Source organism: Pinus tabuliformis, chromosome X (genome assembly GCF_031772625.1).
Source record: "Pinus tabuliformis cultivar Carrire ecotype Pingquan chromosome X, CPIR1, whole genome shotgun sequence".
In the NCBI taxonomy this organism is placed as follows: domain Eukaryota; kingdom Viridiplantae; phylum Streptophyta; class Pinopsida; order Pinales; family Pinaceae; genus Pinus; species Pinus tabuliformis.
The window spans coordinates 541,215,081-541,229,860 of record NC_142308.1 but is presented as its reverse complement, the minus strand read 5'-3'; the positions used below and the strand labels follow the sequence as shown (position 1 = coordinate 541,229,860).

At 43.1% G+C, this 14,780-nt stretch overlaps 1 protein-coding gene across 3 annotated transcripts in view; it reads right to left on the bottom strand.

The window, feature by feature from the left end:
• Positions 1-14,780, bottom strand: part of EMB2369 (tRNA synthetase class I (I, L, M and V) family protein) — a 279,373-nt gene that overhangs the window by 124,853 nt on the left and 139,740 nt on the right. For all 3 annotated transcript variants that reach the window (XR_016264120.1, XM_089446857.1, XM_089446858.1), the window contains exon 11: positions 14,212-14,291. Coding sequence is in view for 2 of the 3 variants with exons in the window: in XM_089446857.1 (XP_089302983.1) it covers positions 14,212-14,291 (80 nt within the window). In the remaining variant the exon portion in view is untranslated. The remainder of the gene's footprint in view (positions 1-14,211; positions 14,292-14,780) is intronic.

The following is a 14,780-nucleotide window of genomic DNA, read 5'->3' as shown; positions in this document are numbered from 1 at the left end:
CTTCTACGTTGCCCATGCGTGGCCCTGTGTCAGCCTCTAAGGCACTGCGTCACTTCTGTTGTGAATCGATTTGCTCTCAGCAACTGATTCCAGCCCACCCAGCTCAGAACATCAGTGTCCCAGCAAATCTCGGACTTCTGTGTGAAGGCTTTGCGCTGCCCTGCGTGAGTCCTTCCTGGCTCCGCGTCATCCTCTCTGGCCTTTGCACTACCTCCTCAGTGTATCTCTCTGCCTCTATGCTAGGTATTCTTGGCTCCGAAGAAAATCCTCCAGCCAAAACTCTCTCTACCCCTCTCTTTGTGATCACTACAAATCACTGTGTTGCCTCTAGCTTCAGCAATTTGATCTGACTGATCAACTCTTTGTGTGTTTTCCAAATGACCCTCAAGCCTCCTTAAAAAATCTTCTTGTTGACATTCAACAACCCAGATTAGAAGCTAATCAATGGCTAAGATCATTTATGTTTGATCATCGTCTTCTTCTAGATGTTACACCCACAGTTAGATTAATACCCATTAATTATTTTAATTTCCTATGTTTAGACTTAGGGACCCATTAAAAATAATTAATTATTTTAATAAAACTGTCTCTGGGTGGAATTTCACAAAATGCTTTTTGGGTTCTTTGGAATACATGTGCCCAAGCCTCCCTACAAAATTTGGGACTTAGAGCACATCCAATGCTACTAGAAATCAACAGAATAGCATCAAGATGATTAAGGACCCTGAAGGTTTGTATTTACTTATATATGTATTTGAAAGTTTATTACTGATTGGGGTTGTGATTGTGCAGGATCTCTCCATAAAAGATTGAACATTTGAAACATGCTTGGATTGGTGGATATATCTGATTTCGTTGATTAGGAGAGATGAAACATCTTACGACAAGATGCTTGGGAGGACATTTGGTCGACCTATGTGTTGATGTCTAGATCCCGAAGTAGGGAGGATGGCTTTGGTCTTGGAGCTTCGACCTTGGATACACACCTAGATCCCTGGGTTGGTGACAGAGCTTAAAAGCCTGGTGGTACTTAGAGTGGCTAAAGCTTGAGTTCACCTTCGTCCCACCCAATTAGAGTACCTTGGTCAAGTATCTAATCAGTAGCACTGCGTGTACTGTGACTCTTCATAAAGCATATCATTTTTGGGATCTTCCATGTACCTTTATATATATGTAATTATGAATACCTCCCTAGTTAAGAGGGAGTGTTGAAGAATGTAACTAATGTTGGTCTTCATAATTGTATTTGAATCATGATGTAATGTATTTGTCTAAACAAAGATAAAGGAATTTTATTATTAAAGCATGGGTTTCATGCTTGGGTCAATTGTTTATAGATCAAAGCCTCCATTGTAGGCTTCTAGGGTTTATGTCAAGTGTCCTTGTCCATATCATAATGTAAAAGACCCTTCTTGGGCTTCATCTATCAAGAGAGAAATTTATTTTTATGTAAATTAGGTCTTCTAGGCCTCCACCAAATCGGCCTCAAACTGGACAAGTCGACCTAATTTGTTGAAATTTCTAAGTCTAACACATCAGAAATTCGTCCTGCATTATCTCGTTTATTTCACCTACTTGTTTATTCTTTAACAAGTTATTTAACCATATAAATACTGAAAATAAACACAAATGTAGTCTCAACTCATCTACAGATCATCAACTGAAAATAACAGACAAACATACAAGAGACACAGTTATTTTTGGACAATCGTCCCCGGAAAAACCCAACTTGGGAAAACCAGTGCAATAGTTCTGAGGGTTTTATTATTAAGCAGCTTTCTTGAGTACAACTAGGGTGCAAAACTGGCTCACCCTACAGAGAAATCTATCTACCAGTAATACCTCTCTTTGGAAGTAGATATTCAGCAAGTCTGCTCCACGAAAATCTCCCCAACGCTTCTCTGAGGCTCTGCATCAGCCCTCCTGGCCTCTGCGTCACTCTGAAACCCCCTGCATCAGCCTTTCGCTGCTCTGCATTTGCTCTCTGGCCTTCTGTGTCACCCACGCAGGCCTTGCTAGCCTCTGCGCAGTCACTCTAGCCCTCTGCATGGCTCCTGTTGACTCTGCGTAGCCTCCTCAATCTCTGCGCTAGTTCTTAGGCACTATCTCTGCCTCTCTGCTATGCACTCACTGCCCCTCACTGCAACTCAAATCACTTTTTCGAACTTTCTCAGCAACCCCGCTCCAGAAAATCAAACTGACTGATCAATCTTGGTGTATCTCCAACTAACCCTCAAGCCTCCTCTCATACTTTTTCTATTGAGTCTTCAACAGCCGAGATTAAATCTCTAATCAACGACTAAGAATAGATTTGGCTTAATCCATGTCATTTAGAACATTCTCACCCAGTTTTATATTAATACTCATTAATATTTTAATTTTCCTAAGTTTAGACTTAGGAACTCCATTAAAAATATTATTTATTTTAATATCTCTCTAACCGGGTGGAATTTCCCCAAACCATTTCTAGGTCTTGGAGATCTCATGTGCTTTAGCCTCTACACCAATTTTCATGGCTAGAGCACATTCGATGCTACCCCAAATCAACACTCCCTCTTAGCGAGGAATGTGCTCTAGTAATGCTCCACGTCTGAACATCACCCTGATCATCCAGCACCGGTACCTGTGTTGATGCTTAGTGCCCAACATCCTCTGCAATGTTGCCTCCTATACTGATGCCCATGATTCTGCCACTGCCACTACCACATCTATAATGCAAATCCCTCTGCATCCATGTTGTTGTTGGTCCTTCCTCCCAACACTACATCTGCACTGCAGCTCTCTCTCATCACGCTGCATCATGCTACCCATAGCACTACCACTGCTACTGTCGCACTGCAACTTTGTTACCGAGAAGTAAGTAACTGATCTACCCAACTATTGCCATCCTTGTCAGGTTGGAAGCCCTCTGATGTTGAAGCTACCTCTGCTGCTATCCTGTGCTCCCTATGCTGCCTCTACATTGCTGCAACACATTTGCGCCTCTCGCACTGCTGCAACCACCTTTGTGCATTTCTACATTGCTGCAACCTTCTATGTGCCTCTTGCACTGCTGCAACCACCATTGCACTACCACAGACCACTACACTCTAGCACTGCCTTGTCGCTCCATCCGCATCTTGCTTCTACAAACATCCATCATCCTACTACTGTCTCTCGAGGCTCCCCTAGCCGGATATGATCCAAGAGTTTGGGTACCTCAAAGATCTTGTCCCTACATCTTCTATAGTCCTCCTGACTGCAGCTCGATGTCACCCCACCTCTTCTCTAGAGTTGTATGAGCACTCATGGCATAGTCGTCATCTGTCTCGACTTCTTTCTCTGCTTTAGCCGAAACTGCCTTGGAGTCAGAAGCCTCTCCCTTATTCTTCTTCCTGGGACACTGGGTTGCATAATGGCCCAGCTCCCCACAATGGAAGCACTTTACCTTGGAGATGTCCTTCTTCCTCTTCCCCTGTTGTCCCACAGATGCCAGAGCCGCATCCTCCTCCTCTTTCTTGATTCGACTTCCTTTGCTGCTACTTCCCACCTTGGTCAGCCGTCAGATCTCTTCTTGGCGAAGAGCTGCCCACATCTATTCCCGTCCTGGAAGAGTAGCTCTGCCCAAAATGCTTTGGACAAATGTCTCCCAATCCTCGGAGACTGCATTCAGGGTGGTCCTCACCATGAACTCTTGATCTGGCATGGCCCCTATGGAAGTAAGTTGGTCCCGAATCTCTTGCAACCTGTTGAGGTATAAATCTATCTGCTACCCCTTCTGCATCTGATTCGACTACAGTTGATTCTCCAGTAGCATCTTCCTCTGCACATAAGTACCTTGATACAATGTCGTCAAGGTATCCCACATCTCCTTAGCAGTGTTCTTATTGGCAATGTGTTGTACTACATGATCCTTGACCCCGTCAAGGATTATGCACTTTGCCTTGGCCATTGCATCCTCATACCTTTCATTATCAGGTGGGTCGACTAGGATAGCCACGGTTCTCAAGGCGAAGCCCTTGATGTGATGTATATCCAAAACAAACAGGATCTTGGCCTTCCAGATGACAAACTTGGAGGCTCCATCCAACCTACCCTGATCCCTCAGTCCGTTCATTGCCATCTCTACTCTTCTCCTGTACTCCTTCTGAGTCTCAACTTCCTTCCTGGAAGTTTTCTCCTAGACTCCCTTTGAGTCTAATTTCCCTCCTAGAAATCCTCTCCTAGACTCCCTCTGAGTCTTGATTTCCCTCCTTGAAATCCTCCTGCCAACGATCGAATTGCTTCTCTCGAATCCTCTTTGCACCTGCAGCACAGATTTTGATTCCTTGACTAGAAATCCCTCAAGGCAGTGGCTCCCTCAACCTTGGTTCTGTCCTGTTAAGTATTGTTCTGCTTTGACAGCAACAGCACCCCACTAGCTTCCCAATCCACAATCTGCCCTCAATTCCCTAGGCCCCAGCAGCTGAAGAAAATGAGCCTCTTAGCTCTACGCAATTCCGACAAGGTTGAATCGCTCCTCTGGCCAACTGTGTCACTCCTACCTGGGTAAGTACGACGACATGGTTCTTCGTGAGCCTCTTCTGCCTCTCACTGCCTCTATGCTGACCCTCTCTCTGGCTCGAAATGATGACACAGGCCCTCTGTGTCACTCCTCTATTGCCTTCTGCTTAGGAACATCTCTGCCTCTCGAGACAGTGATTTATGCTGCAAATTTTCTAATTTCAATTGGTGCCCTTCAGTTCTCCTATGATCTGCAATGCTCTGATACCATGTTGAAATTTCTAAGTCTAACATGTCAGAAATTATTCCTGCATTATCTGGTTTATTTCACCCACTTGTTTATTTCTTATTTAACCATATAAACACTGAAAATAACACAAATGCAGTCTCAACTCATCTACAGATCATCAACTGAAAAAAAACATACAAACACACAAGGGACACCGTTATTTTTGGACAATTGTCCTCGGAAAAACCCAACTTGGGAAAACTAGTGCAACAGTTCTAAGGGTTTTATTATTAAGCAGCTTTCTTGAGTACAACTAGGGTGCCAAACTGGCTCACCCTACAGAGAAATCTATCTGGCAGTAATACCTCCCTTCGGAAGCAGATATTCAGCAAGTCTGCTCCACGAAAATCTCCCCAATGCTTCTTTGAGGCTTTGCGTCAGCCCTCCTGGCCTCTGCGTCACTCTGAAACCCCTGCTTCAGCCTTTTGCTGCTCTGTGCTGTCTCTCTGGCCTTCTGTGTCACCCACACAGGCCCTGCTAGCCTCTACGCAGTCACTCTGGCCCTCTTCGTGGCTCCTGCTGACTCTGAGTAGCCTCCTCAATCCCTACGCTGGTTCTTAGGCACTACCTCTGCCTCTCTGCTATGCACTCACTGCCCCTCACTACAACTCATATCACTTGTTTGAAATTTCTCAGCAACCCCGCTCTTGAAAATCGAACTGACTGATCAAACTTGGTGTATCTCCAACTGACCCTCAAGCCTCCCCTTATACTTTTTCTGTTGAGTCTTCAACGGCCGAGATTAAATCTCTAATCAACGGCTAAGACTAGATTTGCCTTGATCCATGTCATTCAAAACATTCTCACCCAATTTTATATTAATACCCATTAATATTTTAATTTTCCTAAGTTTAGACTTAGGAACTCCATTAAAAATATTAATTATTTTAATATCTCTCTCATCGAGTGGAATTTCCCCAAACCATTTCTGGGTCTTGGAGATCTCATGTGCTTTAGCCTCTCCACCAATTTTCATGGCTAGAGCACTGTTATGAAACCAGCTCACAAAAAGATAGAAAAGATAGATCAACACCTTACAATTCAGTCTCTTCGAGGGGCCAGCCTCCTTTACATTACACAATTGAACAATTCTTGAATCATACAAATGACAAGACCTCCTTTCTATATATAGGTGTCTAAGGGGTCATAATATAATCAAAGCCGACATAACAATAATAATGTAAGGGCACAATAATAACAATAGTGGGCTTCTATGGGGCACAATAATAACAATATGGGGACTACATGTGTACAACGATATAATAAGGGGGTTGTACTAATAACAATAAGGGGTTACACTAGTAGTATAGGGACCTAACATGCCCCTCTCCTTCGAAAAGTGTTGTCCTCAACGCTTGAGTAGTTCTTGATGCTTCTGTATAAAATTCTTGTCCTCCCATGTGGAATCTTCAACGGGTAAGTTCTTCCACTTTATGAGATACTCTGAAATTGATCGATTTCGTAGCAAAAGAGTTATAGCAAAAATCCCACGATGACCTTTTTTAGTTGAAATTTTAGAGCTTGCAAAAACCCTAACTTCCTTAGATCATATCTCCGAAAATATAGCGAGACAAGCTCTGAAATTCGGACCTGAGGTTCAGAACGGTTTCATCTCAAATAGGTTTTTTTTCACTTCTAAAACGTCGCAGAAAAAAAAGTTATAGCGAAAATTCCACGATGACCTGTTTGGAGCAGCGAAACCCTAGAATCCAAAGCTCTGATATTAAATGTTATGAAACCAACCCACAAAAAGATAGAAAAGATAGATCAATGCCTTAGAATTCAGCCTCTTCGAGGGGGCAACCTCCTTTACATTACACAAATGAACAATTCTTGGATGATACAAATGACAAGACCTCCTTTCTATATATAGGAGTCTAAGGGGTCATAATATAATCAAAGCCAACATAACAATAATAATGTAAGGGCACAATAATAACAATAGTGGGCTTCTATGGGGCACAATAATAACAATATGGGGACCGCATGGGTACAACGATATAATAAGGGGGTTGTACTAATAACAATAAGGGGTTACACTAGTAGTATAGAGGCCTCACAAGCACATTCGATGCTACCCCAGATCAACATAATTGAGGGGTAGAATCTCATATATAAAGGCAGCAACTCGACCTCATTTGGAGCACTTAGTCATCAAGTTCGATCTGCAATTTTTCGGACAAAAAAAAGTATGAAATTCAAGGGACAAGGAGGAAAGGGCCAATGAAGGAGAAGGAGGTCTTCATCAAGCACAAGAAGTTGAAATTCTCTATCACACACGTGTGAAGCTACTGAGTTGTTGGAAGGGTCAAAACTACAGTCCTGAAGCTGGGCCGAAATTTTGAAGTTGGGGGTCGAAATTCTTGGTTGAAGTTACATGTGAGAAGCTGACATTCCGTGATTTTGGGAGAGATCATCTATTGGAAGGAAGAGCTGACTTGGTGGTGGAGGAAAGTCTTTTGGTCTAGGGTCTTGGTCTATCTCAACTTGAATTTGCTAGTGGAAAAGTTTGACAAGGTTTTCCCCTAAAGAGGGGTTTTAGCACTGGTTGAGTGCCTACATCTGGTGTCAATGATCTTCATGTTTTGTTTTGATAATTGCTTGATGAAACAAAGATAAAAGAAGAACATAAGAAAGTTAATAAAAACACAAAGATATCACAAGTAATTATGAACATAAGAAAATATTTCTGCCTTTCCAATTTTCTAACACCTTGGGCCCTGGATCAATTGTTATCCCTGTAATAGTGCTAAACCAACTGGGGCCACGTTGGGTCCAGGTGCATCATCCCATAAAAGTCATCAATGTAGGGCAAAGTGTTGGAACGTTGTGGGTGTTGTAGGTGCATCTATGATGCTCTCTAGTCACTTGGAGTCCCATGGCTCTCAATACCTCACCTATGGGTGTCAATATGCTCCACTGGAAGACATGGGCCCCAGTTAAGTTGCCCAAGCCATGGTTGTGAAACCACCTGACTATTACACACAATATCCAGTGCTAGCAACTACAACATTAGGTACATTTAATCATTTTTGCATTTAAGTGGACCAAGTTTGAAAGTAATGGGCAATTTGACATTTCAAATAAGACTTCCCTTCCACAATTAAGGTTTTGAACTCGTAATGGTGTTACCTCCATAGGTAGGATTGGTTAATAGACCACCCTATTGGGTGTTTCCAACCCCTAAGGGGAAGTGGCATGTCCTAGGTCCACCCTTCAATTGATAGGTGTCATGTGAAAAATGATGGAACCGAGGGGAGAAGACTCCAACGCCAAGTGCCATGGTCGAAGGGACCAGGATGGTGGGGGATCCTCATCCAATGTGTATAGATGTGAGGAGGGAGAAATCGTGCATGCATAAGTTACCGACTAGGCCTTTGTTTTTCCACCCTTCTTGTGTGCCTTTTACTTTTTCTTGATTTTTCTTTGTATTATTTCTTGTAGCTCAAAGGGTTAGAGCTTGCTTTGTATGGTGTATAGCAGTTATTACACCCTTAATGATGAGGCAGCTCATTTCCCATCAAGGGTTGGGACATGCAAGGGTTCCTTCATGATGCAAAGGAGCAACTTGTGCTTAGGAACCGGGTGATGGCCGTAATGAGTGAGGTAGATCTCATGTTGGGATTTTGCCCACGAGCTAATGTGTATGTCTTTCCCATCATATGTTTTTTCTTGTTCTTTTAGCTACATCAACCTCCCAAAGCTATGTTTCAGGCCCTACCTATTGATTTGGGGTAGCATCGGATGTGCTCTAGCCACGAAATTTGGTGGAGAGGTTGGGGCACATGAGATCTCCAATACCCAGAAAGGGTTTGGGCAGATTCTAAACAGTTTAAGAGATATTAAAATAATTAATATTTTTAATGGAGTCCCTAAGTCTAAACTTAGGGAAATTAAAATATTAATGTGGATTAATATAAAACTATGTTAGAATGGTTCAAAAGACATGGATCAAGACAGATCTAATCTTAGACATTGATTAGGGACTTCATCTCAGTCGTTGATATGTCAACGAGAAAAGTATAAGAGGAGGCTTGAGTGTCACTTGGAGAACACACCAAATGATCAGTCATTCTATTCTCTAGAGCGGGGTTTGCTAAGAGAGATAGAATCAGTGATTGGAGTTGCAACTGAGGGGCATTGAGTACAGAGAGACAGAGAGGCAAAGATAGTGTCGGGAGATCAGCGCAGGAGCCAGAAAGAGTGACGCAATAGTAGCCAGGGCTCACGCAGAGGCATCCAGGAGAGAGGCCAGCGTTGCTGACGTAGAGGGCCAGAAAGTTGACGTAGGGCCTCCTGAGGTTGACACAGACCCATTCAGGGTGACGCAGGGCCAGCGCTAGGTAGAGAGAGGCCGACACAATCTAGAAAGGCTAACGCTGAGGTTTCTGAGGCAAATTGGCACTGAGTAGCTGCCAGAAGGTTTATCTGGAGTTTCAGCCGGGACATTTGTCTCAGACTGAGAGGTACTACTGCCAAGGAAATTCTCTATTGGGTAAGCCAGATTTGGCACCCAAATTGTACTCTGAAATTGCTTAATAAGAAAACCCTCAAATAGTTGCACTGGATTTCCCGCATTGGGCTTTTCCGACAATATTGGTCCAAAAATAACGGTGTCATTGTGTGTGCTTGTTTCTATTTCCTTCAGTTGATGATTTGTAATATGTTGAGCATGCACTAGTGTTTATTTTCAGTATTTACATTGTAAATAACTTGTTAAGTAACGGAACAAGTAGGCAGGAATAAATCAGTAAAGTGCATGGAGGGTTTCTAACTAGTAGACATAGAAACTTCAACATGGTATCAGAGGGTGGTTACGGATCACAAGAGAACCGAGGACATCAGTCGAGTGGAGCAATAGCAGCAGAAAACAGTTGTCCTGAGTGACAGAAGTTGTTTCTAGCAGAGCAGCAACAAGGGAAGGGTGATGCAATGCCTGTGTCATCAAGGGTTATCCAGGAAGAGGCAGCACAGAGGCTAAGGGAGGCAAAGGGAGACTCATGCAGAGCCATGTAGAAGCTAGGAGGGTTGACGAAGTTGGTTGAGAAGGCCGAGTTGCTGGTGTCAGGATTGCGCGGAGCCTAGGAGCTCTCACCTTCAGTTTGTTGGGGTTTAGAAGGTTGTGGGAACATTGTAGAGTGGAGTTGGTGAGGTACTGTAGTCAGAACAGTACCTGACAGGGCAAGGCCAAGAGGAGGGAGTTGCTACCGAGGGTTTCTAGCCAAGAAATCCGGATCAATGGTGCGGTTGCACAGACGATCAGAGTAGGGGGCATCTTGACATTGGTAGAAGGATTTCCAGGAGGGAAATCAAGACTCAGAGGGAGTCACATCGAGAACTTCCAGGAGGGAAGTAGAAGAGCATCATGGCACTACACGGAGTAAGAGACCAGGACAGGCTGAATGGAGCGTCAAACTTCGCAGTCTAGAAGGCCAAAATCTTATCCATACTTAACAGAAATCGTGTCAAGCACTTCGCCTTGAAGACGATAACTATCCCAGTCAACCCAGCTGAGAACGACAAGTACGAGAAGACAATGGCAAGGGCCAAGAGCATCATCCTTGACGGGGTCAAGGACCATGTAGTACCACACATTGCCGAGAAGGAAACGGCAAATGAGATGTGGGAGGCCCTAAGGAAATTGTACCAGCATACTTCTATGCAGAAAAGAATGTTACTAGAAAATTAGTTGAGGTCATATCAGATGAAGAAGGGAGACCCGATTTACACCTTCCTCAGAGGACTGAATGAGATCCGAGATTAGCTGACTGCTATAGAAGCCACACCGGATCAGGAATTGATGGTGAGGACAACCCTGAATGTTGTCTTAGAAGACTGGGAGGTATTTGTCCAGAGTATACTGGGCAGAGGGACACTTCCACCTTGGGATGAGATGTGGGCGACTCTTCGCCAAGAAGAGATCAAAAGGCACTCAAAGGTGGGAAGCAACGGCAAGGGGATCAGTGTCAAGCAGGAGGAGGATGTTACCCTAGCATCTGAAGGAAAGCAAGAAAAGCGGAAGAATAAGGATCTCTCCAAGATCAAGTGCTTCCACTGTGGGGAGATGGGTCATTATGCGACCTTGTGTCCAAGGAAGAAGAGTAAGGGAGAGTCTTATGAGACTAAGGCAGCGCCAGCAAGGGCAGAGAAGGAAGTGGATACAGATGATAATTGTGCCATGAGTGCACACACACCACTTGAGCGGAAGGGGGAGACATTGAGTTGTAATCAGGCGAACTACAGGCGATGAGGGGCAAGATCCTCGAGGTACCCAGCCTCTTGGACTAAACCTTGCTACGGGAGCCCCAAAGAGGAGTAGCAGGATTGGTTGATGTGGGTAGAGACGAATGCAGATGAAGCGACATAGAGAGCTACAATGCAGGAGTCCCGAGACAGCGCGAGGCTAGCAGGCTGTTGCAGTGCGAGAGGCACGAGAGTGTTGCACCAGTACCGGATGGCACAGAGAGGTGTGCAACAGTGTGAGATGTAGGGAGTTGTTGCAGCAACGCAGAGGTCAAAGAGGGAGCACTTGTGAGTGGCAGAGGGAGCTTCAGCATCAGGAGGGTCTCTAGCCCAACAGAGAGGTCAGAGTTAGGAGATCAATTACTTCTCAGTAACTGAGTTGCAGTGCAGCAGTGGGCAGCATGATGCAACATGATGAGAGGAGTTGCAGTGTGGATGCAGTGTTGGGAGAAAGGACCAGCAACAGTAAGGATGCAGAGGGAGTTGCCATACGGATGCAGTAGTGGCAGTGGCAGGGCCATGGGTAGCAGTACAGGATGCAGCAGTGCAGAGGATGTTGGGCAGCAAGCCTAGCATCAACACAGGGACTAATGTTGGATGATCAGGGTGATACTCAGTGAGGAGTATTGCTAGAGCACAGTCCTCGCTAAAAGGGAGTGTTGATTTGGGGTAGCATCGGATGTGCTCTAGCCACGAAATTTGGTGGAGAGGTTGGGGCACATGAGATCTCCAATACCCAGAAAGGGTTTGGGCAAATTCTAAACAGTTGAGGAGATATTAAAATAATTAATATTTTTAATGGAGTCCCTAAGTCTAAACTTAGGGAAATTAAAATATTAACATGGATTAATATAAAACTATGTTAGAATGGTCCAAAAGACATGGATCACGTCAGACCTAATCTTAGCCGTTGATTAGGGACTTAATCTCGGCCGTTGATATGTCAACGAAAAAAGTATAAGAGGAGGCTTGACTGTCATTGAACACACCAGATGATCAGTCATTCTATTCTCTAGAGTGGGGTTTGCTAAGAGAGATAGAATAAGTGATTGGAGTTGCAGCTGAGGGGCATTGAGTACAGAGAGACAGAGAGGCAGAGATAGTGTCGAGAGATCAGCGCAAGAGCTAAAGAGAGTGACGCAATAGTAGCCAGGGTTCACGCAGGGCCACGCAGAGGCATCCAGGAGCTACGCAGTGCTTCAGAGAGGCCAACGTTGTTGACGCAGAGGGCCAGAAGGCTAACGCAGACCCATTCAGGGTGACGCAGGGCCAGTGTTGGGTAGAGAGAGGCTGACGCAATCCAGAAAGGCTAACGCTGGGGTTTCTAGGGCAGATTGGAGCTGAGGAGCTACCGAAAGGTTTATCCGGGGTTTCAGCTGAGACATTTGTCTCACACTGAGAGGTACTAGTGCCAAGGAAATTCTCTGTTGGGTAAGCCAAATTTGACACCCAGATTGTACACTAAAATTGCTTAATAAGAAAACCCTCAGATAGTTGCACTGATTTTCCTGCATTGGGTTTTTCCGGGGATATTGGTCCAAAAATAATGGTGTCATTGTGTGTGCTTGTTTCTGTTTCCTTTAGTTGATGATCTGTAATATGTTGAGCATGCACTAGTGTTTATTTTCAGTATTTACATTGTAAATAACATGTTAAGTAACGGAACAAGTAGGTAGGAATAAATCAGTAAAGTGCACGGAGGGTTTCTAACTGGTAGACTTAGAAACTTCAACACTGCCCGGGTATGAGGATGTATGGGTGCCAAATCCCAGAGAACCAATGGTCAGTTGAACCCGAAGAAGGGAGGTGGAATAGGGGCTTGTAATGTAAGATGGAAAGTGGTAAGTACAAGGTAGATATAGGTGGGACTACACTATCTCAATCAACGCTTCCCAAGTAGCACCCCTCCTATACCCATTGGGCCATTAGGGAAGGTCCCATTGGACTAAGATCAAAGATTAACCCCCCCATTTAAGGTGAGGGAACAAGACCACAGTCAAAACCCCTCTTTCTTCCAAGTTACCCCATAATCCATGTCAAATTCCCAAATGCAAATAAGCATAAACACCCGAATGCAAAATGAATAAAGTACTTTTTTTATCGGAAGTCCACCTTCCAACATGGACTCTTGCCAGATGAGCAAGGAACATATGACTGATGCAGGTGGCAGAGATATGAATGGCACATCATCATCAGCTAGTAGTGGCTGTCAGGGGCTGCTGGCTAGCCTACTGGAAGAGATGATGGGAGAAATTTTCTCCTATAAGATTACCCATTTTTGGTGAGTAACACAGGCATTATCTTGCTATTTTTTCTGTTATTTATTGCAGATTTACAGGTTAGAAGTAGAACAACAGGTACAAACATTAGGGACACCCTCCTGAGGTTGAAGAGCACCAGTCCAACCAGAAAGGGAGATTTGCTAGTGACACTTGTGAAAGATTTTCCTATATGTTTGCTGACTTCTACTGCTGATTTTTAAAAATTATATTAATTTCCAAGGTGTAGAAATTACGGCTAACAGATAGTTATGAATTTTCATGGTTTTCTACTCAGCTATGTATTAATTTCCAATGTTTTCTATTTGTAATATTTTTTTCTTTCTTAAAAATGCATATATTTCCAATTTTAATACCTTGTATTTCCACATTTCCTGCAATATTGAAGTGCTATCATTGCTGAACACTGTAACACACTTGGAAACTTCCGTCTTAACAAAGCTTCATGCAGCATATCTTAAAAGTAATCAATTGTCTGGTGAAGACCAATAAATAAATAGGACACCAGAAACTGATAAAGCTTGAAAGACACCCAAATATGTCAAGTTGTCACTATGTTATTGCCAGCATTCAAGGAAACAGTATGATTGCCAACTTCTGAACATTAGATAATCAAAATGAATACAAACAAAAGACTAAATATGCAAAATATAACCAAAAAAAAAATACTACGAACATGCGTTAGATTGCAGAAGACCAAAATTTTATTTCCAGGCGAGATTTAGTATTTCGTGAGAAAATGGCCTACATTACTGAAAAACTATCAAAGAAAGTATTGATGTCATGGTCGTATCTTCCACATTGATAACAGAAAGGGAAAACGAAAACATTATAACTTACTAGTTATTATAGAAAGCAAACTGACAAAGACAAAAAGTCAAAATATTAAACGAGAAAGATGTCAAGGCAAATACTTACCAGCATGAACCAGCCCATTGTGGCATTGTGTTTGTTTCTCGTTTTGCTGGTTTTCCAGAAATGAGGTCAGTTGTATTTACCTGCAATTAATGCAAACAGATGTTTAAAGTTATAGCACATTCCATGTAACTAATCTGCAGGCCAAAAAAATATCTCTATACAAGGTGTTTATCACTCTTAAAAGTGTTATGATGCATATCAAGTGTTTGCCACAATATTAGCAATAATAGAGAATCCCTTCATTTCATTTGAAGAACTAGGAGATTTATTACTGCAAGAAAAGCAGGGAAAAAAAATTATGCACACAAAGGTTTTGAGAAAATTATGGCCAAAATAAAGAACTATTTTAACAAAATAACCATAGAGAGATTTCTGATTACTGTGGTCTGAGAAAGAAAGTGAGAAGAAAGGTACATTTTAGAGAATGATGGGTAAATGTAATTACCATGGAAAGTTTGTTCATTTTGAAAATTTGCAGAGTAAATACTCTCAACAAAATCAAAAACATCAGGCAAGCCATTGCTTTTACTGTTGCTATAATGTTGCTTTTTTCATTATCAGGGAGATAT